Source organism: Salmo trutta, chromosome 19 (assembly GCF_901001165.1).
Source record: "Salmo trutta chromosome 19, fSalTru1.1, whole genome shotgun sequence".
NCBI classification, from domain to species: domain Eukaryota; kingdom Metazoa; phylum Chordata; class Actinopteri; order Salmoniformes; family Salmonidae; genus Salmo; species Salmo trutta.
Window position 1 is genome coordinate 39832467 of NC_042975.1, and position 27765 is coordinate 39860231.

General features: G+C 45.6%; 1 protein-coding gene across 10 annotated transcripts in view; it reads left to right on the forward strand.

Moving 5' to 3' along the window:
- Nucleotides 1–27765, forward strand: part of LOC115154576 (unconventional myosin-XVIIIa) — a 109371-nt gene that overhangs the window by 41930 nt on the left and 39676 nt on the right. For 4 of the 10 annotated variants that reach the window (XM_029700932.1, XM_029700936.1, XM_029700941.1 and 1 more), the window contains exons 1-26: nucleotides 1–51; nucleotides 1360–1643; nucleotides 1853–1882; nucleotides 2637–3473; nucleotides 5413–5511; nucleotides 5815–5886; nucleotides 8443–8508; nucleotides 9371–9458; nucleotides 9710–9816; nucleotides 10011–10187; nucleotides 10340–10550; nucleotides 10701–10944; nucleotides 11147–11210; nucleotides 11349–11493; nucleotides 12201–12221; nucleotides 12948–12959; nucleotides 13787–13957; nucleotides 14546–14636; nucleotides 14878–15070; nucleotides 16808–16894; nucleotides 18709–18847; nucleotides 21030–21189; nucleotides 21281–21467; nucleotides 22218–22425; nucleotides 22640–22749; nucleotides 23896–23961. The exon at nucleotides 1–51 is cut by the window's left edge. In XM_029700932.1, the coding sequence (XP_029556792.1) occupies nucleotides 1605–1643; nucleotides 1853–1882; nucleotides 2637–3473; nucleotides 5413–5511; nucleotides 5815–5886; nucleotides 8443–8508; nucleotides 9371–9458; nucleotides 9710–9816; nucleotides 10011–10187; nucleotides 10340–10550; nucleotides 10701–10944; nucleotides 11147–11210; nucleotides 11349–11493; nucleotides 12201–12221; nucleotides 12948–12959; nucleotides 13787–13957; nucleotides 14546–14636; nucleotides 14878–15070; nucleotides 16808–16894; nucleotides 18709–18847; nucleotides 21030–21189; nucleotides 21281–21467; nucleotides 22218–22425; nucleotides 22640–22749; nucleotides 23896–23961 (3624 nt within the window). In that variant the 5' untranslated portion in view covers nucleotides 1–51; nucleotides 1360–1604. Of the gene's footprint in view, nucleotides 52–206; nucleotides 385–1359; nucleotides 1644–1852; nucleotides 1883–2636; nucleotides 3474–5412; nucleotides 5512–5814; nucleotides 5887–8442; nucleotides 8509–9370; nucleotides 9459–9709; nucleotides 9817–10010; nucleotides 10188–10339; nucleotides 10551–10700; nucleotides 10945–11146; nucleotides 11211–11348; nucleotides 11494–12200; nucleotides 12222–12947; nucleotides 12960–13786; nucleotides 13958–14545; nucleotides 14637–14877; nucleotides 15071–16807; nucleotides 16895–18708; nucleotides 18848–21029; nucleotides 21190–21280; nucleotides 21468–22217; nucleotides 22426–22639; nucleotides 22750–23895; nucleotides 23962–27765 lie in introns of those variants that run through there. The other 6 variants (XM_029700933.1, XM_029700934.1, XM_029700937.1 and 3 more) reach the window with 6 other exon arrangements.

Sequence of the window (27765 nt, forward strand, 5' to 3'; positions counted from 1 at the left end):
CCATGATCCGGTGAGGGAGACAAAACTGATCGGGCCTCCAGACGACACAAGGTAACAGAAGAGTGGTCCAGACTCTGTATGGGCCTGGTAGTGGGTTCCTTTCGGAGTGTGTCTGTCTGCTGTACCATGAGCAATAGGGCTCTAGTTGCGTCTCAGAATGGCCTCCTCTGCTGCTGGTAACTATTAATAGGAGTGGAAGCTGTATGATGAAAGCTAGGGCAGGATGGTGAAACACATTGCTGCGCCACTCATTTCAGCCCTGCTGAAGAATGCCCAGCGTGCCTACTTTCTGTACTGTACAGTCTGTGGCTGTCATGTACCATAGTTCTCAGCTTGTTTTGGGCTGAGATGACAGTTGGCAGTGTTCTTGGCTATAACTGAAAGGTAAATCTGAATGGAACAATATTGGAGATGGAGACACAATATTGGAGACTGTGTAATACTCTTAATGTATTTAGCCTTTAGAGGTTGACCTGGTAGCTTGTTTACGAAGGATAGCCAGGACCACAGATCTGTGTAGTGCCTCCTAGGTGCGGTGTCCATGTCAGTTACACTTCTATGTTGTCATTTGTTTGCTTCTTGTGATGTCATCAGCACGAGACAAATCCATATGTTTGTGGTTTTGATTAGATGGTATACAGCGACGGACAGAGTTTACTTTTTGCAGCAGGTTAGGAGAACTTACGAACCTGCGATTCATGCCTCACGTCCATCCGTAGCTATATAAATTCTAGCCACAACCGTTGTTTGTGTGTGTGACTGTTTTGCTTGGTTCTATTTTGGCCTGTACCCTTTTTTCTCCAATATGGAACCAAGCTTTTTAATGCGTGCAAATCCTACATTCTTTACATTTGGGGCAGTTACTACTGACGCAGAAATCTGAGGTCTGGTGACAATTGATTCTCCTGTGATCCTTTCAGTGACATGTTAACTCTTAACTCTCCTAACAGCATAGATCAACCACAGGATAAACTGAGTCTGATATGGCAGTGATAAAGTCAGTGACACTCTTAGCTTGCAGATTAAACCACCGGTATGTTCTACATTTACACTCTAATAACAGGCAGACCTAATGCAGCATTCACATTGCACTACTGCCGTATGTGAAATATATGACATACTGTAGTCAAATAAAAGCGGAGGAGAATATTTGAATATATAATGATGAATGTAGTTGTCATTCTATTGATATTGAAATACTTTTTAGAAGAAATAAGAACATTTGCAAAAGGTTGATCTATTTCCATAGTGTGATTGTGAACTGATGTCCTGTCTCCTTGAGGTAAATTGTCTCTCCTGTCTGCCTGTACTGTATGTATCCATTTCATCCTGTTCTTTCTTCATGTCTTCTGTCCTCAGTGCTGCCTCAGCCTGCATGGTCCTACTGCCCTGTTGGTAGTAGCTAGTGTGAAGAAAGACGCCAGTCCTCGTCCCCCTACCTACCGTCCACCCCGAAACGCACTCACTCACTCTCATCAGTCCATCCTCGTATCCTCTCTTTCTACTCTCTGTCTGTCTATCTCTACCTTACACTCTTCCTCTCCCTGCCTCCTTCCCCTCACCTCCACTCTCCCGGTTCAGCCCATGACTTCTGGGCTGCTACCATGGCTTACAGTTCACGCTTTTCATTCTGGCGGCAAAAGGGAAGTCTTGTTTTACCTTTTATGTGTTTGCACCTTTAGTAGATTCCTGCACATTTACTGTTGTCAGCTGAACTTTAGGCTGAAGAGGAAGATTGTCTTCTCTGTGGACAGAGGAAGGATGTTTGTGGTAGAGATGTGCATGTTGTTCTTGCATGAGTGAGCTTTAGTTCCGGGTTTGATCGGCCTCTCTTGACCCTCCTCTCTTGTAGGTTGAAGTTGAAACCAAGCCAGCCTCAGATGTAAGTGTTACGTCGCTGTGTGCTTTTTAATAGTAGCAACAAACAATCTAGAAGTAGGTCCCTTGAAGATTTCTTCTCTCAGCCAAGTGGCACTCTCTCTTCACCCGTGTCATTGACTCTCAGGGTTTTCAGGGTGTTAGATGGGTTTTTCACAAGACTGTCATATCTTCAGCCGTTACTTGGTTATACAATATAGCACCATATTGCCATGCAGTAGAGGTGTCACCTGTAGGCTTTGATGTAGTCACAGAGTAATGAACAGTACAGGAAGACTAATCCTGGACAATCAGTGAGACAGTCCTCCACAGATTCCATCTGAAAGAGGTCTTTGCAATGGGGGACCTGTATAAGCCAACGTAAACCACATTTAATCTGATGTTGACAATCTGTGAGAAAGAAATTCTTCCAGTCATGGTTTATGATCTGAGGTATTATAGCTCTGTGTAGTGAAAGGAAAAATGAAAAGTAGAATCATTGATGTGTATAAATTACTCACATCCAACAAGGTGGACATGTCATTTGTGTGCTGGTGGATGTTTGACACAGCTGTCCTTCCTGTAGACTAGACAGATGCTTGGTAAAGAAGACTACGGGATGGCAAACAGCCACTCTAAATAACATAACTATGGCATGGGCTTTGGCCAGTGAAGAATTATGGTATTTAGTTTATGTAACACAACTCTACAGCTTTGGGTCTTCAATACAGTATCTCTGATATTGGCTCCTCCTTACCTATACCTGTGTGTGTGTCTAGTCTGATGGCGAGGAAGCTGAAACAGAAACAAGTGGTGACCCACAGCCGTTGACATCATCAACCAGGAGTGACAGTGTCATGGGAGGCCCTGACCCACCAGCCGCCTCCTCCAGGCAGGAGAGCACAGAGGACCAAGGTCCCACTCGGAAGAAGGGGGTGAAGGTTATTAGGAGGGTGGTGAGGAGGGTAGTGCCTGGGGTGGAAGAGCAGCCTCAGGCCCCCAGCACAGAGCCTCCTAAAGCTGCCCCTATAGCCACATCTGTACCCAAGACTGCTCCCCTCTCCGGCAAAAAGGATGAGAAGGATGACATCTCCATGGGTCTGGCCAGCCTGATGGGCCGAGGGAGGACCAAGGATCACCGGCCTCGCACCCGTACTCAAGACCGCAAGGAGGATAAAGAGGAGGAGAAGGAACAGGAGGAAGAGAAGGAGGTAGAGAGCCAGGAGCCTCCAGCAGTAAAAGAAGATGAGGCCCCGTCCACCTCCGTGTCCACTCCTGCTCCCCCCACCCCAGCTCCCCCCAAATCAAACCCCACCATCCCTCCTACAGGGTTCATACCCACACCCGCACCGAAAGCCAACCCCCTCGCGCCTCCTCCAGGCTTCATCCCTGCACCCAAAACCAAAGTCAATCCCCTTGCCCCCCCTCCAGGTTTCATCCCTGCCCCTGTGCCAAAAAACAACCTTTTTGCCCCTCCTCCAGGCTTCATTCCTGCCCCAAGACAAAATCCCCTTGCCCGGCCCCCAGGTTTTATCCCTGCCCCGAAATCCGACCCTCTTGCCCCCCCTCCAGGGTTCGTCCCTGCCCCTCGCTCATGGGCTGTAAAGAAACCAGAGGTACAGAGTGCGTGCCCTCAAAATGTCTGCCTAAAGAGAGTATTACATAATTCAATGGCGCATGCGGTTCTGATGTGTGCACTGAACACCTATTAACCCGTTCTGTGTGTGAAATTAACACAATTAATAATTATGTGTATGGATTTGACTTTTCACAATATGCTGAGTGGATAAGGATCATACACTATATATAGAAAAGTATGTGGACACCCCTTCAAATGAGTGGATTCAGCTATTTCAGCCACACCTGTTTGCTGATAGGAGTATAAAATCGAGCACACCGCCATGCAATCTCGATAGACAAACATTGACTGCCCCTGTCAACTGTGAAGTGGAAACGGCTCAGCCGCGAAGTGGTAGGCCACACAAGCTCACAGAACGGGACCGCCGAGTGCTGAAGTGTGTAGCACGTAAAAAACGCCTGTCCTCAATTATTGCAATACTCACTACTGAGTTCCAAACTGTCTCTGGAAGTAACTTCAGTACAACAATTGTTTGTCTGGAGCTTCATGAAATGGGTTTCCATGGCCTAGCAGCCACACACAAGCCTAAGATCACCATGGGCAGTGCCAAGCGTCGGCTGGAGTGGTGTAAAGTCCACCGCCATTACTCTGGAGCAGTGGAAACGCGTTCTCTGTAATGATGAATCACACTACCATTTGGCAGTCAGATGGACCAATCTGGGTTTGGCGGATGCCAGGAGAACACTACCTGCCCCAATGCATAGTGCCAACTGTAAAGTTTGGTGGAGGAGGATTAATGGTCCAGGGCTGTTTTGCATGCTTCAGGTTCGGCCCCATAGTTCCAGTGAATGGACATCTTAATGCTACAGCATACAACGACATTCGAGACAATTCTGTGCTTCCAACTTTGTGGCACCAGTTTGGTGAAGACCCTTTCCTGTTTCAGCATGACAATGCCCCTGTGCACAAAGCGAGGTCCATACAGAAATTGTGTGCTGAGATCGGTGTGGAAGAACTTCAATTGGCCTGCACAGAGCCCTGACCTCAACCCCATCGAACACCTATGGGATGAATTGGAGCACCGACAGCGAGCCAGGCCTAATCGCCCAACATCAGTGCCTGACCTCACTAATGCTCTTGTGCCTGAATGGAAGAAAGCCCCCGCAGCAATGTTCCAACATCTAGTGGAAAGCCTTCCCAGAACAGCAGAAGCTGTTATAGCAGCAAAGGCGGGACTAACTCCATATTAATGCCCATGATTTTGGAATGAGATGTTCGACGAGCAGCTGTCCACAAACTTTTGGTCATGTAGTGTATGTCTCTCCACAGGATCTCTCTTGTCTTGCTGCAATGGTAGAAACTGCTGCTTCATTCATTTGCATCAGCGAAGTGCTAACTGGCTGCTAACTGGCTCATTTACTTCAAACCGTAGTCTTCCTGCAGTGAGAAAAGGGTAAAAAATTAAATAAAAGGTAGTATTTCCTACCTCAGCCTCATCAGTAGGTATAAGGGTCTGGTCATGGCTGGTCCACAGAGAGCCAGGCTAGAGAGCCAGGCTGGTCTGAGGCACTGAGCCATTACTCATTTACACCAGGCTCTGGGGAACTCTCTGGGAACACTATCCAGACTGGCCTAACACTAGACCACGGAGGACAACTACTAATGGCAGCCTTATTAATGAAGAATAACCATTGAACATTGTAGAGAATAATGTACCAAAATGTTGGGAAGATCCTTGTCCAAAATATGAGGATTTTGTTTAAACTGGAATGGGCTTGAGGAACTCTGTGTGTTTATAGGATTTGAGCATGAAGGGATTGAGTGTGTTGTCCTTATCAGGAGCATGGTGTGTGGAAGACCTTATGTTAGAGGTCACTGACTCTCGTGTGTGTGTGTGTGTGTGTGTGTGTGTGTGTGTGTGTGTGTGTGTGTGTGTGTGTGTGTGTGTGTGTGTGTGTGTGTGTGGATATATCAAGGTGAAGGCAGCTTCTGGTCCCTCTGCCGCCCCTGCTGGGAAGCCCTCCTCTGGGAGTGCTCAGTCCCAGCCTCAGGGCACCCCTGGCTCCAAAGAACAGGTGTGTGTCCTGCAGCTGGTATGCTTCTGGGTGTTGTAGATTTTAGAATATGCTGTGCAATGGTAAATTACAGTATTTTAAAAAAAAAAGTATAATGTAGGCTAGGTTGACTTAGCCTACTTTATCATTCAAAATAGACATTAGATGGATCACAGTACAGTAAATGACCTGGGTTTGACCAAAGGAAATTACATATACAAGGGGGCCCCAACATGCATAACAAACCTTTAGTACCATGGCATCAATAGACTCTGGAGTGGCTGGGTGAGGACTCACCGGTGTTGGTGGTGTGACCTCCTGTAGGTTCCAAAGCTGGTCCCTACAGACGAGAACCACAGGCGTCTGAGAAATATCCTCACCGGAGCTGGGTCTACTGTAACTTCACCTTTCTCTTTCAGCCTGTGTGTCTGCCTGCTCTGCTGTACTATTACCCAGTCTTACCCTGTGATGGGCCTGGCCACCCTGCTGTACTATTACCAAATCTTACCCTGCCATGGGCCTGGCCTCCCTGCTGTACTATTACCAAATCTTACCCTGCCATAGGCCTGGCCTCCCTGCTGTACTATTACCAAATCTTACCCTGCCATGGGCCTGGCCTCCCTGCTGTACTATTACCAAATCTTACCCTGCCATGGGTCTGTGCCACCCTGCTGTACTATTACCAAATCTTACCCTGCCATGGGTCTGTGCCACCCTGCTGTACTATTACCAAATCTTACCCTGCCATGGGTCTGGCCTCCCTGCTGTACTATTACCAAATCTTACCCTGCCATGGGTCTGGCCTCCCTGCTGTACTATTACCAAATCTTACCCTGCTGTACTATTACCAAATCTTACCCTGCCATGGGTCTGTGCCACCCTGCTGTACTATTACCAAATCTTACCCTGCCATGGGCCTGGCCACTCTGCTGTACTATTACCAAATCTTACCCTGCCATGGGTCTGTGCCACTCTGCTGTGCTATTACCAAATCTTACCCTGCCATGGGCCTGTGCCACCCTGCTGTACTATTACCAAATCTTACCCTGCCATGGGTCTGTGCCACTCTGCTGTGCTATTACCAAATCTTACCCTGCCATGGGTCTGTGCCACCCTGCTGTGCTATTACCAAATCTTACCCTGCCATGGGTCTGGCCTCCCTGCTGTGCTATTACCAAATCTTACCCTGCTGTACTATTACCAAATCTTACCCTGCCATGGGCCTGGCCACCCTGCTGTACTATTACCAAATCTTACCCTGCCATGGGTCTGTGCCACCCTGCTGTACTATTACCAAATCTTACCCTGCCATGGGCCTGGCCTCCCTGCTGTACTATTACCAAATCTTACCCTGCCATGGGTCTGTGCCACCCTCCTGTACTATTACCAAATCTTACCCTGCCATGGGTCTGTGCCACCCTGCTGTACTATTACCAAATCTTACCCTGGCATGGGTCTGTGCCACCCTCCTGTACTATTACCAAATCTTACCCTGCCATGGGTCTGTGCCACCCTCCTTTGCTCCCGCATGGGGACAGGTGCACTGTCGCATGTGGCCCCAATCTGGTGTTGACGACTAGCAGCAGGGTCTGAATTATGCGGTGCCCTGTGGCGCTGTAATGTGAACCCTGACTAGCGGCATCCATTTTATGTCTCATCAGCTTAGAGATCAGAGTCTGTCAGTCAGTCTTAGTCATATGGTCTCCTATCATCATGGCTAAGTCATATGGATAAGGGTTCATATGAATGGAGGTCCCGTGTTGGTAATGTGTGGGTTCATGGTGGGCACTGTGTAGTACCATCTCTCTGTCTGGGACGAGGCTTTGGTGTGACTTCACAGCTGGGTTTTCAAACTTAATATAATGTAGTGCTATAACTAACTAATTTCAACATGTTTGTACAGTCACAATATAGATTTTAGTCAAGTGAGAAAATGTTAATTCTTTTGATATGACATGGCACACGGCTTTCCAGTGGCTGACTTTTGAACCCTGCTTCACATATGTACAGAGACTATTCCTCTCTCTCCCTTTCTTTGTCCCTTCGGTTTTCTCAACAGGCAATATCATTACTCAGTCATGTCCTCATTTGCCGGATTCACACATCTATGTCCTTACAGTTGTATTCTGTCCTTTTGACATTCACTTTCTGACAAAGGGGTGTTCATTTCCCTTGAAGTCCAAGTCTGTTTTTATGCACTTGGTGAGGATATTGTGTTCTTTGATGTTGGATTGAGACTGAACAGTTGATCCCAGATCACAGCTGTCACATCCACTCTAAAAACCCCTCTGTGATCTGTTTTTAATATTGCCCTTTCCTCTCATCTCCTGGCTCCTCCTTCCCATCTTCTGCTGTCTCATCGCTTCTCCCCTCCCCTCTGTGTGTTGCTCCGCTGTTTGCTGCTGTCCTCGTGGCCGTGGCTATCCGGTGGTCCCCTGTCACACCGCTCCCCAGGCTGGCCACTCACCCACCGCCCTCACACAAGGCCTGACTGGACTTTGTGCTTGTGTCTCGTGTAGGGGTGTAAGCCTGCTCTCCTTAACTGACCCCGCCATCCCCTACCCCTGTCTCACCCACGTGGGGTTCTGCCTGCACCCCTTACTCATTCCCCCACCATGTTGTTACGGACTGAATTCTTTCCCTATGTCCGTGCAGCAGTGCTGGAAGTCCCAGTAATATGACCTAAGCACTCCCATACAGACGGGCTCTGCTGGACTTAGTAACTTAGACTGGTAAAGCTAGAAGGATTAGAATTTTTTCCCCCCATTTTTTTTGTCACAGCAAACGTGTGGGTGTCAGTTGTTTTCTTCATCTGCATGTGTTATGCTACCCTCTAGCCAAATTCACGGAAGATACTTGTTACATGGCTGTTGGCATGTTTGAGCATGCAGTATGAACTTCGAAGTGGAACTCTGACCTTGATTAAACCCAACTCTTCCTGCCCTCTTCCAGACACAGTTGGATCAGGACCCCGTGGCCCTCCTGCAGGCGGCCCACACGGCCGCCTCTCAACCCAAGGTCTGGCCACTGCTATGCCTGATTGCAATACCCCATGCATCTCCCTCAGTCCCTTCCCTGGAGTGTGCTGTTGTGTGTAAATCACAGAACCAACGTCCTTATCTGGGATTTTGTATCTGTGATGATAAACCAGTAGATTAGTGAGAAACTCATGAAATACATGACTTATTAAACCTTTTTTAACTGCCGGTGAAGTGAGTTCCTCAGTATTCTACCCTTTGTAGTAGGTTTGCACTGAGTGTCTATGCTTTACCAGTGATGTGTCTTGCTTTTCACTATGATTTTCAGGTCGTGTTTGAGGAAAACCGAGTTACTCAAATTGCATGATGTGTCCACATATAAATTGTCATAGGATATGTGTCGTTAGTTTGCTCATATTATACTGCAGATCTACCCCAGTCTTCATAAACATTGTGGTGAAGTATGTGGTATTGATGTGCAGCCAGTCAAGTCATGTGTTGTTGTGTTGGGTTATGTACCATCTGTCCTGTTATCGTCAGTGAGAGTGGGTTATCAGTAGTTTGGTTACAGAGAGGGATCTGATGGTAAACACACAGAGTGGGGACCAGGGGCCTGCCTAGTGGGCAGGTGTGGAGTTGGGGGTTTGGGGAGGGTGGACTACTGGGCGCTTGGTCAAATGTTGCGTGGGGGAGAACTAGACCTGAAACCCAAAACTCCTCCCTTAAGGAGATGAAGAACGCAGACCTCAATCCACACCTGTTCCTATCCTCCTGTGACAATACCCCCTCCGCTGGTGTTATTCATTCATCTAGCTAATTATTCTCTCTGGGTATTCACCTCTGCTTCTGCCTTTGAGCTTCATAGCAGTGTACTAGCCCTGTCTGTCTGTCCTCTCTCCTAGGTGAAGACCGAGGAGCAAATAGCTGCTGAGAAGGCCTGGTACGGCACAGAGAAAGTATGGCTGGTTCACAAGGATGGATTCTCCTTGGGTTAGTAGGCCTGACTCACTAGGCCATTCACCACAATGGGGGCCAAATTAAAACATATTAAATGTGCATCACAGATTCCATTTGTTGATTTATCTGACAGAAATAGTCAACCAAATTTGTATTGATTGTGCACTATTTCACACTTGTATTGAATATAACACATGCAGTCTAGACAAACAACATGTTTAGATGACTAAATATGTGGCTAATGAGTGGCTGTAGATCCTATTGACCCTGTTCTGTCACCACAGCGACCCTGTTGAAGACGGAGCCAGGCAGTCTGCCAGAGGGGAAAGTCAAGATAAGACTGGAGAGCGACGGCTCGTTGCTGGATGTGGATGAAGATGATGTGGAGAAGGTTACATTTTACATTTACATTTTAGTCATTTAGCAGACGCTCTTATCCAGAGCGACTTACAGCCTAAACTCACCAAAATGTACATGCTGTTTAGCCCCAGCAGGGCACCAAACATTTTCACCTTTTTGAATTTTTGTCTCATTATCTGAAGTCTGGGATGTATGATCTCTTTGACCTCTGACCCCTGTGTGTAGGCCAACCCTCCATTGTTTGACCGCGTGGAGGACCTGTCCTCGCTGCAGTACCTCAATGAGTCCAGTGTGATGCACTCTCTGCGCCAGCGCTACGGGGGTAACCTCATCCACACCCACGCTGGGCCCAACATGGTGGTCATCAACCCCATCAGCGCCCCCTCCATGTACTCTGAGAAGGTACAGTCCTGGGTGGAGCCTGGGGTTAGCAGGATAAGGGAGGGGATATCTTCTATTAGAGTAGCAAGTAAACCAGGAAGGGCAAGTAGGACTGGATTTGTTTAATTTGTGGGGCTTTATATGGTGATGACACCCCCCCCCCTCCCCCCCAGGTGATGCACATGTTTAAGGGGTGCAGGAGGGAGGACACGGCACCCCACATCTATGGTGTTGCCCAGTCAGCCTATAGGAACCTGTTGACCACGCGTCAGGACCAGTCTATTGTGCTGCTGGGGAAGAGCGGCAGCGGCAAGACTATCAACTGTCAACACCTGGTCCAGTACCTGGTCACCATCGCTGGCAGCACTGGCAAGACCTTCTCTGGTAGGTTTCGAGGGGAAAGAACATGCAGTAAGTTAGAACACAGTTTAGGGAACAACTGGTTTTTCTTCTTCATTTCACAGTCCACTGTATGTCTGATATTTACTTACATGTATGTATGTACGATTTGGCTTGTTTCTGTGTGTCTCCCAGCGGAGAAGTGGCAGGCGGTCTATACCATCCTGGAGGCTTTTGGGAACAGCTCCACCTCCATGAACGGGAACGCCAGTCGCTTTTCCCACATCGTGTCCCTGGACTTTGACCAGGCTGGCCAGGTGGCCTCGGCGTCCATTCAGACCATGCTGCTGGAGAAGCTAAGGGTGACCAGGCGGCCAGAGGGAGAGTCCACCTTCAATGTCTTCTACTACATGATGGCTGGAGCTGACAGTTCTCTAAAGTAAGCTGTCATCTTCCTCAGTCCTCTGTGTAGAGTGAACCTTTACCTATTCTCTCCTCTCTCTCTGTCTCTCTCCTCTCTATCTTTCTCCTCTCTCTCTGTCCTTTATTTACTTGTGAGTGTCTGTTGGTCAGAAACTCTGAGTAGCTCTGTCAAGTATAGTCTGGTGACTGACTGACAGCTTGTTTGATTGCCATTCCAGGACTGAGCTGCACTTTAACCACTTTGCTGAAAACAGCGCCTTTGGAATCATGCCTCAACCCAAGGTAACTCTTGCCAGGGCCCCAAAGACCTTGTCAGGAACGTTTTATTTGGTTTTGAGTGAATAGATTCACACTATGGTTTTTATAATAAAGCCAGTCCATATAGATTCCTGTTGTTTCTCCTCCCCCGTGCTTGCCCAGTCTGAAGACAAGCAGCGGGCCTCCCAGCAGTTCACCAAGCTGCAGGCAGCTATGAAGGTCCTGGGGATCAGTGGGGAGGAGCAGAGGGCCTTCTGGCTGGTCCTGGGGGCCATCTATCATCTAGGAGCTGCAGGGGCCACCAAGGGTAAGAATTACAGTACAGTACACACCAGGAGCGCATTCAGTCTCTATGTCAGTTGTTAATTCAGAGGCTTACAGTGTTAATGCAGCTGTATTCTGTATTTAAATTACAGAACATTTACTACTTACAATGACATATTCAACTAAATATTATGAATTGACATAGTGTAGTTGCAAAAGTAAAGTCAAGCAAAGAGATATTGGGTCTATTCCAAAATAACAGAATTCATGATGCTGCAGCTGCCATCTATCCAGGGCCTTTATTTGTTTGTTTCAAGGAGCTTCTCGGGCAGAGAACATTTGTGACGAAGACAGTTGTGAAGTCTGGAGGCCCTGTCAATAATGCCAAGTTTTACTGTCTGCAGGGGAGATGTTAATTGCATTCCTTTACCGTTCAGCCATGCGCAACACAGAACCAAACTGGTTGATGTCAGTTTGAGACAGTCGGGCAACAACTGCAGAGTTTTAAGTATTCCAGCTTACGAGGCGACAAAGTCCCAGCCCAACATCAGCCTTAAGCTGTCTAAATGCCTTGCCTTGTTCCCAGTGTCTGCTTGCTGCTGTACCTCAGCAGGGAACAACCCAGTATGTTTGTTTGCTATTTGCCTGACAGCCCAGAACAAGACAGATTGTTTACACTGTAGTAATGAAAACGGGTGTGAGTGCAGTTGGAATGTTTATTCACATTGTCTAACGTTGCCTTCTCTGCAGTGTCAGTCATCGAGGAAATTGGTAATGAACCCGAACAAACACCCTTCTGGGTGTTTCTGTGTCTTCTACTGTGTTGATCTCCTTTTCCTCTCTTCCTCTGAAGGGTTAATTGATCAACTACAATCTAAATATACACATTTTGTTGGGTTACAATCTGTCAGATGATTGACACAAAAATGTGTTTGCCACTTGGTGGAAATCAGTTGCCACTTGTTGCCCTCTTGTAATATTACAACATCTTAGTAGCATTATAGAGAGTTTAGAAATGGGTGAGTTCATTGCAGGTTTGAAGAAACTTGTCCCAATGATAAGCAGTGCAGTTTGACTAGGTAACACCAGAGGGCACTATAGACCTTTATTCATCATGAGTTGCAGTGTCGATACACTAAAGAATTGCATGACTTTATGCACCTCCTTCCAGTAGATCTGACAATGAATGGGAGGTTGATTGGGTGTGCTGATAAGTGTGGGCTGTTTCATTCCTCAACTCTCAGAAGAGGTTTTTCAATAAAGCTCCTGAATGCAGTGTGTTAGTCAGAACCTGCATGCTCGTTCTCCCCCTGCATCTCGATGAGGTCTTGCTGCTGTTTGAGGGTTAGCGCTGTGCGTGTATGTTGTGTTTGTGTGAGAGAAGGCTTATCAGATCAAAGTTTGTCTGCTCATCCACTGTATACAGGACTTCTGTACTAACTGTTTTAACTACCTGTTCTTACTTGCATGTTGCATGCCGTTCCTCTTGCATCGCAGACGAAGAGAAAGGTAAAAACATCCTCTCCATATTGTTATGTTCTGCCTCTGTGCTTTTATCACTGTGAGCAGACATGGTGTCATTAGCATTTTAATGAAGTTCTCAGTGTTTCACTTTGATCGTCTTCACAACTCTCTTGTTTGTCACAACACAGCGGCATGTGACGCTCTCATAGGCCGATGAAACAGGGAGATTACAGCCTGCCTCAGTCAGAAGCCCAACTGTTCTATGTTCCCTAGTCAGTCACCCTCTTAAGTGTCTGAGGAGGGTTCATCTCCAATAACGCACTGAAATGAAAACCCACTCCTATCCACTCACTCACTCACTCACTCACTCACTCACTCACTCACTCACTCACTCACTCACTCACTCACATCACCACATCACCACATCACCCATCCACCAGATTAAAGTCAAACTTGGTTTACAGACTTAGGCTCGTGTTTATGCAAAGTCATTGTACTTTGGAATGATAGTCCTTGTAATCATTTACTGTGGATGAAGGACTTGTAGCTGTGTGAGAAAAATAACATTTGAAAAAGTAGCAGCAAAAAGGCTTTTAGCTAATGGGACTGTGGACAAATGAGAAAATGTTGGGTTTGTACCATTTGGATACCCAGTACTGTGCATGTCCTTTGTAGGCTACAATTCGCTGTCCTGATGAGGGGATTATTATTAGCTTTTATACCATCGCAGCAGTGTTAGCCTGGGGCACGGTCGATCAAACCCATAAATACACCTCCTACTCCAGTAACTGTAGTCTCCTGTCGGGGATAGACGCTGTATGACCCATGGTTGTTGGCAGAGGAGATAATGGTGGTATTTCTGTGCGTCTCAGCCGGTAGGAAACAATTTGCACGTCATGAGTGGGCGCAGAAGGCTGCCTACCTGCTGGGCTGCACCCTGGAAGAGCTCTCCTCCTCCATCTTCAAGCACCAGGCCAAGGGCACCCTGCCCAGAGCCAGCACTATACGCCAGGGGACAGACGATGCAGCAGGAGAAGCCTCAGGTACACCTGGGACTATGCACACACACCAGCTCATCACCTAGGGGAGATGACACACGTCTCTGAACGTTAAAGCTTATCTTAGTAATGACTACCACAGAAACAGAGTGGTTATTGATAGGTAGGTATAACGAAAATATATCAGGACAATTTTAGAAGTCCTCCATGCATTGCCCTTGAAATTATAATTGCATTCCATTGATTTTTTTTCCACATGTACAGTACCTCTGAGAGTTTTATCAGAGGTTGCCGCGCACAGTTCGAAGGACATATAGGCAGAACCGTATCACAGTAAAAATTGACAGTTAGCCTTTATTTTATCTTGCCCTCCTTCCCACCTTGCCCTCCCTCCCACGTTGTCACACATAAGACATGGTTGTGATTCACCTGTCTTCCTCTCACAACATCTCTGAGATTCAAGGGCAATAGCACTAGGCTTCGCTGGTTCCCTGCAGTTCTCCCATTTCAAATCAAACACTCACTGGAGTGAGCAGAGTATTCCGTGCCTCTGCTGTGATGTATGCTGTCTGATCTGATGACAGGCATATTGTTGTAAATTTGTTTGTCTCTTCTCGCCTGTTCTCCCACCAGGTTCCAAGGCCACAGCCATGGAGTGTTTAGAAGCCATGGCATCTGGGCTGTACTCGGAGCTCTTCACCCTCCTCGTCTCCCTCATCAACAGGTTAGTCACTACTTTACCAGAGATGGAGGGAGATGACGCACGGACACCACTACAGCTGGCCTCTCTGTTTAGGGTCTGCTGCCTTGTACTTGTTGTCTTGCTGAGTTTTTTTGTTGTTGGTTGTCTTCCTGTGTGTGTGTGTGTGTGTGTGTGTGTGTGTGTGTGTGTGTGTGTGTGTGTGTGTGTGTGTGTGTGTGTGTGTGTGTGTGTGTGTGTGTGTGTGTGTGTGTGTGTGTATCAGGGCTCTGAAGTCCAGCCAGCACTCTCTGTGCTCCCTGCTCATCGTGGACACCCCGGGCTTTCAGAACCCTCGCCTGGCCAAGCGGGAGCGCGGAGCCACCTTTGAAGAGCTCTGCCATAACTACACCCAGGAGCGCCTGCAGACACTGTTCTATCAGCGCACCTTTGTACAGGAGCTAGAGAGATACAAAGAGGTATATTAATATGCACAGTGCACATACACTAACACACACACACAATCACACATCCACTAACACGCGCACACACACTAATACACACACACGCACACACACACACACGCACACACGCACACACACTAACATACACACACACACTAACATACACACACACACTAACACACACACACACACACACTAACATATACACACACACACACACTAAAACACATACACTAACACACACTAACATATACACACACACACACACACACACACACACTAAAACACATACACTAACACACACTAACATACACACACACACACACTAAACCACATACACACACACTAACATACACACGCACTAAAACACATACACTAACACACACTAACACACACTAACATACACACACACACTAAAACACATACACTAACACACACACGCTTTAAAGCGTCAATCAGAAGTTAAAACAATATCAAAGCGTTTTCCCCGCCCCTGTTTGGGTAAAAAGCTGAGGGATGGGACTGGAGAAATGTAACCACTCTCAAATTCATAGACAGAGCTATGGATGCAAGGACAGACCATGTTTTGAGGCTATATAGTGTTTGTTTACATTTACTTTGTTTACAAACCTTGGAGTATAACAAGCTTATATTTTGGGTTCTGATGGGGTACAACAGTTGAACTAAGCTCATGAGGCATTTCTAAGATGTGCTACATAAATCATTGGGTGCATATCATAAATAAATAAGAAAATTGAACTCGGTCCTGGGGACCTTAAGGGGTGCACGTTTTGGTTATTAGCCTGCCACAACTGATTCAAATATTGAAAGCTTGACGATTAGTTGATTTATAGGAATCAGCTGTGTAGTGCTAGGTGAAAAAACAAAACACGTTCCCCTTGGCGTCCCCAGGACCGAGTTTGGGAAACACTGATGTAGCAACCGTTGATTCAAACTTTAAGGCAGGGATCATCAACTAGATTAAGATGCGGGGCAATTTGTTCCTGAGTGGATGGTCAGGGGGCGGAGCAAAATGACTAAACATGTGTATACTGCAAATTGACTACAAGTAGCCCAAACAGATATAGTGTTTGATTAAAAATAAAATCACGCGGGCCGCCAGTTGTGGAACCCTGCTTTAAGGATTCAAATATACATACTCCCATACAATCCATACATCAGGACTGCACTATTCCTGCCTGTAAGCCATGGCAAGTTAGAGCTACATAGAGCTCATGGTTTCCTCCCTCTCATCAATAGTGTCACACAGTGAGCCTATATAATGGCCATATGATTGCCATTTCTCCTCCCCTGCCGAGCCCAAAGCCAGGTCACTCATCACTGGCTGTGTGAACTGGGCTGAGCTGCACAGCAGTGGAGCTGCTCGCTCGACGAGGATGAATAACTCTCCACTCTCTAACTCCCTCTCTTCTCATCGCAGAATACTAGACTATACACCCATCATAATAGGGCTGAATTATCCCTGCCAACACTCTGTCCTAACCGATGTATGTCTAATCACTCCCATTGTAAAAAACACAATGCTTTCACGTTCATAGCCTGTAGCCGTTTTTAATAGCAGTTTATGAGGAGTTTACAACATTGTATTACTATTTATTATATTATTATGTATATACTGTAGGTGATAATGAACTAATTCCTATAGTCCTATAGTAGAAAACCTAAAACTTGGCGCCCTGTCTTCGGACCTATGTTGTCATTGGTTACTAATCCCCCCTGTCACCCCTCTAGGAGAACATAGAGCTTCCATTAGATGACATGGAACCTAATACCTCTCTGTCTGTAGCTGCAGTAGACCAAGCGTCAAGTCAAGCACTGGTAAGGACACTCCTTTTAATACCTGTATTCACACGAGTTTACCTGGTTACAGAGTTTATGGCCATGGCAGCGTCACGCTGTACAGCAGTACTCTGTCTCTCCACCTTTCTGTGCGATTTCTCTTTAGTAATGGCACTCTCCAGAGGATCATTATCTAAACTCCCTTCTGAAGCTCTTGCCACTTTGTTCTGTAGTCCTGACACCCTGCCTCTCTCACTGGTCACACCGTTTTTACCGCGCACTGTTATGCACATATCATTACATTCATGAGTCCTTTGTAACTCACAATGAGTCAGTTGTATGCATTTTTGCAGATTTTTTGAATTTTCAGTTTATTTTAAACGTTTTCAGTGAGCATAATATACGGATGCTTCTGTAGAGGAATCAACAGGGAGAGGGTTGAAGGAAAAGGCAGGCATTTCATCTAGTAAACAAAGACTAGAAAACCCACTCAGGTGGAAGAAAAAAAATCTTTGTTTTGCTTCTCCTCCAGTGTGTGTGCCATGGAAACAAAAATGACAAGGTGTTGAGAGTGTCATGGTCGGCGGTGTAATAAGTTGGTTTGAGTGCTCTGCCTTTTAAGGGGTCCTGGCCCTGCTGGAGCTGTCATCAAAAGCACTGAACCAGGGTATAGCAGATGGCTGCAGAAGGCCAAAGCCTTTGAAGGTTGACAAAAACAAAAGAATGGGACAGCACAGCCCACGCTCTTAGAGATCACTCTCTGTTGATGTCGAGACACTAGGATGAAAGCTGACAGTTGGATTTACACTGACACTTCAAATGTTGTCCCCTGACATAAAAAACTCAGTACCCATGGGTTCACTGGGGTCTGTTGGCTTGCCATGAAGGCTTTTAGCGAGGCCCAGGAACAGGCTTTACTGTGTACTTGTGTGTCTAACAGAGAGCCTTTATATGGCTTTGCTGAGCTTTTTCTAGGTCTAAAAGGTCACTGCACTCAACACTACTACAGTAGTTATCATTCTCTATTGATAATAACAATGTGCTAACACTGATAAAAAGCATTTTCTTCAGATTCTACCAGTAGGTGGGTATACACTGTATATTCTTGAATTCAGAAAGAGCCATTTGAAGAGAAAAAGGGGTTAGAGTTCAATTATACCAAAAAGCTCAATTGCGGCCAGCATTCTAGTGGTAATTTCTGAAGAGGGCTGTTTAGAGCAGGCTTCCTGAATGCTCCAGTACTCTCCGAGCTATTACTCTGATATTAGGCCTAATGAGAGTCATGGCTAATGGCCTGTCCCTCTCTGCCGTCTGGACCTTAAAAAAAACCCGATTGCAATTGCTTTATGAAAAAAAACTTTTTTGTGTTTTTTTTTATAAAAGCATGAATCTGAAAGCAGTGTTTCACTGTGTTGTCAGCGGGATGTTTTAGTGCTAAACATGATCAGCTGACTCCTTCACAATATTTTGTGTCAGTGTTTGTTGTGGAAATAGTCAGGAGAGTTGGGAGGTGTTGTGGTATTCCAGGTGAAAGCCTTACAACAAATGAAATTTCCTCAGGCTTACGGAATGATTCCCACAAAGTAGATAGTTAGATGATCAGAGCTGGCTTCGCTTCAGGCCTTGGAGTTTGAGTAGGAGTGGGCTGGCTGGCTGAGTGTGTTTGCTAAAGTGAGTCAGTATGTGTAGGCTGAAAAGCAAACTGATGCCCAGTTAGTCTGTTTGTGTGTATTTTGGTGAGACTGTTGATTCTACAACCATCCGAAGGACTGAAAATGTGTCAGGGTACAGTAGATGTTATCTATCCAGTGAGGTGAGGGGTTGGAAGCGAGTCTGACCTGTGTGTGTGCCAGGTGCGGACGCTGAGGACTGATGAGGCGCGGGGCCTGTTGTGGCTGATGGAGGAGGAGGCTCTGCAGCCTGGGGGTTCTGAGGACACTCTACTGGGACGTCTCTTCAGCTACTATGGCCCTGCCGAGGGCGAGAGCAAAGGTACAGAGACACACACGCCTCACAAAAAAAATCCATCACTATTGTTATACTTCAAATATTATTTATTTTGATTAAAATAGACACTAACCTACACTTATCACACCTACTATACCTACCAATCTCGTTTTATATTATCCAATCTTATCTTAATACTACTTCTCCAAAATAAATCAATAGTAATTCAACAGAGGGGCAGCGATTCACAGGAAGTCCATCTCTGCAGCCAACTCTAGCACCCCTGGAATGGCTTCCAGTTTCTCTCTTCATCAGAAAATAGCAACTTGTTGCCTGAGGTCACACGCTGATCATAGAACTCCCTCCTCACTTTTCTGTAAAACTCAACCTTGCACCTCACCGCCATGTGCTTCTGGAACAGCCTGCGTTTCTCCTGTTCAGGCCGGTGCTGGTTGTGGAAGCGGGAGCTGGTCATGTTTAGGGACTGGGACTTCCAGTAGCACTCACAATGCCAGATATCTGAGAAATTCACACACGAAACCAGTTCTATATGTACCTAAATGCATTCTAAACATACATTGAACAAAAATGTAAATGCAGCATGTAAAGTGTTAGTCCCATGTTTCATGAGCTGAAATAAAAGATCCCAGAAAAGTTCCATATTCACAAAGAGCTTATTTCTCTACATTTGTTTGCCCAAATGTGTTTACATCCCTGTTAGTGAGCATTTCTCCTTTGCCAAGATAATCCATCCACCTGATAGGTGTGGCATATCAAGGAGCTGATTAAACAGCATGATCATTACACAGGTGCACCATGTGCTGGGGACAATAAAAGGCCACTCTAAAATGTGCAGTTTTGACACACAACACAATGCCACAGATCTCAAGTTTTGATGGACCGCGCAATTGGCATGCTGACTGCAGGAATGTCTACCAGAGCTGTTGCCAGATAATTAAATGTTAATTTCTCTACCGTAAGCCGCCTCCAACGTCGTTTTAAAGAATTTGGCAGTACGTTAAACTGGCCTCACAATCGCAGACCACGTGTAACCCCGCCAGCCCAGGATCTCCACATCTGTCTTCTTCACCTGCAGGATCTTCTGAGACCAGTATTTCTGTCTGTAATAAAGCCTTTTTGTGGCAAAAAACTCATTTTGGTTGGCTGGGCCTGGCTCCCCAGTGGGTGGGCATATGTCCTCCCAGGCCCACCCATGACTGTGCCCCTGCTTAGTCATGTGAAATCCATAGATTAGGGCCTAATTTATTAATTTCAATTGACTGATTTCCTTATATGAACTGTAACTCAGTAAAGAAGATATTGATGCTCCTGTGGCATCCATGGTACAGACTAGTTAAATAGCTGGGTGTAGAAGCTCATTTAGTAAAATGATATGCCATTTAGCAAAAGCTTTTATCCAAAGCAACATACAGTCATGCGTGCATACATTTCTAACATTTCTAACATTCTTAATTCTGCAAACATTTTGATATCATCATTTTCAAATGTAATTGCATTCTAATGAATAGAATCACCATGGCAAAGAAATAAAATGGCTTTCAAATCAACACTGTTGCTCTTATCGACCAGACATTCTACGTTCAAACATTCTACCAACTTTCCTTTGGATGATTTTTAGGATTCAGAATTGTCATGACAATGCAAAGGAGTGAATGGATGTGCATCATCAGGTGAAGTCAGTTTCACATTGAACCCAGCAATACTCTAGCCTGGTCCCAGATCAGTTTGTGCTTTTGCCTACTCTGTCCTGATTGTCAAGCCAAACAATTGCATGGCAATTCCATAAGGAGTTGGGAAGAGATAAACAGAGTGGCAGTCAGGCTACCAATACAGTGGCAGAGTTGAAAGATGACTTTAACAGGACTGCATTAATCACCCAGATATGTTGTGGTATGCAATTTGCCACTCTGTTTCTATTATTCTTCACTGTAAAATGATGGGGGACAAACTATAGCAGCAAATAGTGTCTATTTTCAAAGAACTCTCTGTTTTCTAAACTACCATATTCTAAAATAATTTTACTGCTAAAACACAAAAAATACAGGTTTATAGAAAATATATTGTCTGCTCAAAGGTGACAATGATTTGTTGTTTTTCTTCTTCTTTTTCACTTTATGTTCATTGCCACACATACTGTAGACATCCATACACGCAAACATTGACATACATAATTGTTATCAACTCCTTTTGCCTCTCTACTGGTCAGGTCACACCTTGCTGTTGAAGAGTGAGAGACTACATCACTTCCTGCTGGGCCACAGCCATGGTACAGACTGGGTGGAGTATGACGCCCGTGGTTGGCTGAGCCATGCTAAACAGAACCCTGTCTCGACCAACGCAGGGAGTCTCCTACAGGACTCCCAAAAGTAACACTCGTCCCACATAATGTTTTAGCTTGATTGGCAACACTTGCAACAGACATTCTGACCATGTCGGATTTGTCGCTCTCCTCTCTAGGAAGAACATCAGTGGTCTGTTTATGAGTCGTGGGGGTGGGGCCACCATCCTGTCAGGCTCCATTGCTGGCCTGGAGGGCGTTTCCCAGCTGACCTTGCGGCGTGCCACCAGCATGAGGAAGACCTTCACCACCGGGGTGGCAGCTGTCAAGAAGAAGTCCCTCTGCATCCAGATCAAACTACAAGTGGTGAGAGGCTAGGGGCCATCTGCAGGGGCCAGGTCTGGTCGAGGGACTGTGAGAGAGATCGAGATGGCCCCCAATAGCTTATTATACTTCCACTTCTGTTCATGTTTCATTATGGGTGTATCCACGTTGTGTTGGGCCACAAACCCCTCATTTAAATCCTATACACAAGCTGATTCAGTAAATGGAGTCTTTTAATTAGCTTGCCCAATGTATGCCCTCCCTCTGAGAGAGGTGTTCACTCAGCGTTTGGGGCGGCAGGTAGCCTTGCGGTTAATAACATTGGGCCAGTAACCTAAAGGTTGCTGGTTCGAATCCCCAAGGTGAATAGGTGAAACATCTGCCTATGTACCCTTGAGTAAGGCACTTAGTCCTAATTGCTCCTGTAAGTTACTCTAGATAAGAGCGTCTGCTAAATCTATAATCTATCTTCCTATGTTTTTGCTGTGTTATAACAGCTTTAAAGGGTAGGAGCTAGGAGCCGTCCCAGTGCAGGGTCTAGGCATTACATTTCCTGGTCCAGAGTACATTCCTTAACTATACTATTTATTACAACTCAAGTTGATTATTTTATAAGATTGCTTAATGTTTGAAATGTGTGAGAGCCATTGTGTGGCGCTTTTGCATATGATTAGAGGTTTGGTCTGTGATTAAATTGGGCTACTCTCTCAGTGCACGGTGAGGCCTTGCCCTATCCTCTAGCCCTCTATCACTGTTATCATTTGAGTCCCAGCTAACCCTTCTCTCCTTCAGGACGCTCTGCTGGACACGGTAAGGAGGTCCAGGGTTCACTTTGTCCACTGCTTGCTGCCCAATGCTGATGCCCTGCGGGCGGGCAGAGGGGAATTGGAGGCCCAGGGGGAAAGTGGAGACTCTGGCCTGATGCAGCTGGATGTGGCCCTGCTCCGGTCCCAGCTCCGCGGCTCCAAGCTGCTGGACGCCCTCAGAATCTACAGACAAGGTGAGAAGGCTGACAGAACTAGAGGCTGTGGTTGTTAGACGAGGAAGGTCCTGAAGGGTCTGACCTGCCTAGACTGGAGTCTGGTTTCCTTCACAAACGAACCAAACGACCAACACTGCTCTACTGTTTGTCACGTAGACTATGTGGTTAGAATAAATATTTCAGTAAAAAATTATAGCTCCATAACCTTGCCCCCATATCGTTGTCTTTACAGGATACCCTGATCACATGGTCTTCTCAGAATTCCGCCGCCGCTTCGATGTGCTGGCACCACACCTGACCAAGAAACTTGGCCGCAACTACATAGTGAAGGATGAGAAGAGGGTGAGTCTATTTTTCTGTGTGTGTGTGTGTGGAGCATAGCTGAGGTCTGTAGTGTTACATTAATAAACTGAACAGGCCATCTCCTTCCTGGCTGTCTGTAACCCACTGACAGAGGAATAAACCTCCATTAATCAGAGCCATTGTGATGACCTAATCAACATTGCAGAAGCAGAGACAGGAAGGAAAGGCCTTCTAATTGCACTGGGGTTTAGGGCTGAACTTATCAACTTTGTGAAATATATTGTCTACCCTGGAGGCCGTCTGCCTGGTAGTTTTACCCTAATGATTTTCTTAGGATAGGAACTCTCCACTGCAATGGTTTATGTGCAATGTAAATGGTGAGAGGGCCTAAAAGTATTTTAGTGTGACCCAACCTGTGAAGGGAGGATTACTAATGAGGGTTCTACTCTGAGGTTAACTATCAATGAGGGTCAATTGTGTATTGGTCCCCTGAAAGAGGAGCCAGGCTGAAATGAAATGGTGGGGAAAAGAACACAAAAGCTACTCTTTACAGAAGAGTGTGAGAGACTGAGCGAAGGTGGTACAGAGAGAGAAAAGCAGTTTTCCCCTGCGTCAGCGTCTCGTAGCGAGGTTTCTGTGGAAACGGCATCAGACAAAAGGCCCTCAGTCCTCGGGGCTGCCGCTCCTCTCACAGTGTAATCTAGATGGGGCCTTTCATGCTGGGGGCTCAAGTGGACCTGTCCACACCACCCAGGGAAAGGGAAGGCAGAGAGACGCACAGAGACAGACAGTAACACAGAGAGGGAGAGCTGCAGGCGGTGCCCCTCTGCAGAGGCTGTATGTGTTCAAGGCTGCTATGGGGCCGAGACCACCACGGGGCCAGGAGGAACAAGCTTGGAGAAGGTGGATTCTGGAGGACGAGCTGTCTGGTCAGTTTTTGCCTCTCTCCCTGCACATGCTCTGTGTCCTTGAGAATATGAAAGGAGAGGGTGGGGATCGGGCCGGATGTGTGAGGTAGAATGTTTACAGGACTACATATCAGGATTCTGTCAATCTGTCTGATTAGAGGAGTGGTTGTTGGGATGCTGGGATTGTGTCAGTTGGCAGCTCGACGGGACTGCTGTAGAGGGATAATCCGGGGGTAGAGGGGCAGGGAATGATTTGTGTGTCTGTGTGTGTTTCCAGGCGGTAGAGGAGTTGCTGGAGTCCCTGGACCTGGAGAAGAGCAGCTATCACATGGGACTGAGTAGGGTGAGTACCACTACTACCACAACATAAAAACACTTCACGCTTTGAATTAGTCACTGGTTAAACTACCTCTGTTCATATTATATTGAATGAAAAGGGGTTATAGAAACCCAGAAAACAGATGTTGTCCCATGCATACAGTAGGTTTCTTCAACTTGTAGCTAAAGATTCCTCATTCCACGTGTTTTTCCTTGAGGAATCCCAGTATCAATTCTAAGGAGAGAGAACGTTTTGGTTCGTGGTACATTGAGTGGGACGTTGTACTCCAAACATGTCAGTGTCAGGTATCAGTTCATCTGACTAGTCTCTCATCATTGATTTGATTTACTTATTTCAGCAAATGAAGGGCTTTCTGTATATGAGACCTCCCATGTGTGCATGCACTTTTCTATTTGATCATACACAGTAATTACAGTATCAATATTGATTTAATAGGATCTCTATGGACCTAAAATAAATCTTCACTATTAACTTAAAATGTATTACCTTTTTAATGTGGCAAATAAATGTTCTTGCAACATGTTTAGAATATTGATATCTTATGTTCTGAGAACATGGCAACCATGTTCTGTGTTTGTTTGGTGGAATGTTGATGGAATATTCTCCTAACCCTCAGAAAACTGGACACAGGAATGTTCTTGCAACATTCTCATGAAACGTGTCTAGAATATTCATGTCTTATGTTCTGAGAACATGGCAACCATGTTCTGTGTATGTTTGGTAGAAGGTTTATGGAATTTTTTCCTAACTCTCAGAAAACTAGACACATAAATGTTCTTGCAACATTCCCATGAAACGTGTCTAGAACATTATCTTAAGTTCTGGGTAAGTTCTATTTGACATTAAGGGAATGGTTGCTTGGAAACATTCCTTGAACATCATATGAACATTCCTATGAAAACGTTAGTTAACCTCTCTTGGGCAGGTGGGACGCTAGCGTCCCACCCACGGTTCACACTATTCAACAGCCAGTGAAAAATCAGAGCGCCAAATTCAAAACCACAAAATGTCATAATTCAAAGTTCTCAAACATACGACTATTTTACACCATTTTAAAGATACAAGTCTCCTTAATGTAACCACATTGTCCGATTTCAAAAAGGCTTTACGGTGAAAGCATAAAGTTAGAGTATGTTAGGACAGTTCCAACACAAGAAAAACCACACAGCCATTTTCCTAGCAAGGACAGGCGTCACAAATACCAGAAATTCAGCTAACATTATGCACTAACCTCTTCATCAGATGACACTCCTAGGACATCATGTTACACAATACATGCATTTTTTGTTCGATCAAGTTGATATTTATATCCAAAAACAGCATTTTACATTGGCGCGTGATGTTCAGAAAATATTTTGCCTCCAATACTGTCGGTGAATCAGCACAACAATTTACAAAAATACTCATCATAAACGTTGATAAAATATTAAACTGTTATTCAAAGAATTATAGATGAACATCTCCTTTATGCAACCGCTGTGACAGATTTCAAAAAAGCTTCACGGGGAAAGCACACTTTGCAATAATCTGAGTACTGCGCTCAGAAAAATACCCTAGGCAATACAGATACCCGCCATTTTGGAGTCATCTAAAATCATAAATAGCATTAGAAATATTCACTTACCTTTGATGATCTTCATCAGAAGGCACTTTCAGGAATCCCAGGTCCACAATAAATGTTGTTTTGTTCGATAAAGTCCATAATATATGTCCAAATAACTCCTTGTCGTTTCCGCGTTCAGTAAGCTACTCCAAGTGTAGGAAGCGCGGCCAAAATGTCATGACGACAAGTCAAAAAAAGTTATATTTGCGTTCGTTCAAACATGTCAAACGTTGTATAGCATCAATCTTTAGGGCCTTTGTAACTTAGAACTTCAATAATATTCCAACCGGACGATTCCAGTGTCTTGAAAAACGTTTTGGAACACAGCTAACTCTCATGTGAACGCGCGCCAATGAACTCATTTGCTTTCCTGAGTCAACAACTTCCAACTTCCTCTGTTCGCTCTCTGTTCAAACAACTTTCTAAAGACTGTTGACATCAAGTGGAAGCCTTAGGAAGTGCAAAATGAACCCTAAGTCACTGTGTGTTCGATAGGCAATGACTTGAAAGGACTACAAGCACCAGACTTCCCACTTCCTGGTTCGATTTTTCTCAGGTTTTTGCCTGCCATATGAGTTCTGTTATACTCACAGACACCATTCAAACAGTTTTAGAAACTTCAGAGTGTTTTCTATCCAAATCTACTAATAATATGCATGTTCTAGTTCCTGGGCCCGAGTAGTAGGCCGTTTACTTTGGGCACGCTTTTCATCCGGCTGTCAAAATGCTGCCCCCTACCCAAGAGAGGTTAATGACCTAATGAGACCCTTAAGGGAATGTTCTCTAAATTGTAGGAACGTTTGTTGTTAGCTGGGATGTGTTTGTGACTCTGGGTGAACTGTCTGGCAAGTGTTGCCTGCCCTGAAAGTCTCTTGGCTGGGAGGATGGGTTTGAGAGGCATGCCTGCCTTCCAGCCTCACCGTGAGACGCACAATCATGTCTCCTTTGTATTCATGTCGTTATAGAGTAATTTCTGGCAGGTGATGGTCTTCAGTGTTGTCTTTCGCCCTGGCACTTGTAGACTAATCACAGTAAACACTGCTTGGCACACTTCTGTTTAATCCCATCAGCTGAGAAGTGGCCCATAGCCAACAAGAAAGTATTGTAATTAAAAATGGTAATTTCTTGGGAGACAGATGTTGTTGCCTTCGGGGTTTGGAGATTGAAATGGCCTTTGGAGTAGATTAGCACCAAGATGGTGGTTCACAAAGCATTCCAACGGTGTCCTAGCAACAGCAGTGGCCTCAGTAGAATGCCAATTAACAGCAGCACCAAATCTTCTCATGACACTGGGTCCACCACACAACTCTCACTGTGGTAAACACTGCCACAACAGGAAGTCACGCCTCATGTCCGCTTTGATTTACCCATTCCGATCATAATATGACGCTGACACCCAGAGATCTCCTTTCTTGTGGTTTTCTGATGTAGTTACATTATGGACAAAATGCATATGACAAACATGACTTTACTGTTTTATTTTGAAGCCAAATTCATGACATTCTCCCTCTAACATTGCAGTACAGTGTGTTTTCTGAACCCCTCTTTGTATTGGTAATACAGTATATCCTGCTTAAGTGTTTGTCTCTTCCACCTACTGGTTCTTTCATGTATGCCAGGGAGGTTTGATCTTTTATAAAGCACTGGAGCCTGTCAACTCTCCCATCACCATCCATCCTTCGCCTTAAGCTGACTGACTGCCACCAGTCTTCACACTGTGCCTGACCCTGGCCTGATGATGTCTCTGAGTGTATGTGAATGATAGGAGAATGTCATGTGACGGCACTTCTTCTGGCCCTTTAACTCTGTTTCATCTTTGACCCGGCCAATAAGGACACAATGCTGACACTCTCTGGCAGAGATAGTGGGCGAGTTAAAGCGGATCACTTTTGTCAAGTCGGTGACCATCGTTTTTCACCGCCTTTCAAACTCTGTTGCATTATGGGGAAGAATGACTGAAGCAGGAGCTTTTGCGCGATTCATGTATACAGTGGAGTGATACAAATGAATGTGATATTTGAGGCTCTCTCACTGATTGATTGTACAATGTAGCCCACACACACTTGATTTCAGTTTGTGAGTGTGTGTGGTATGGGGGTTGGAGACATGTATATTTCAACATTAGAAATACAAACTTTCATAAACAACTTTAGTTTCCGACTTTCGGCTGTCACAGATATACCTCCCCAACTTCCCTCCTCGAC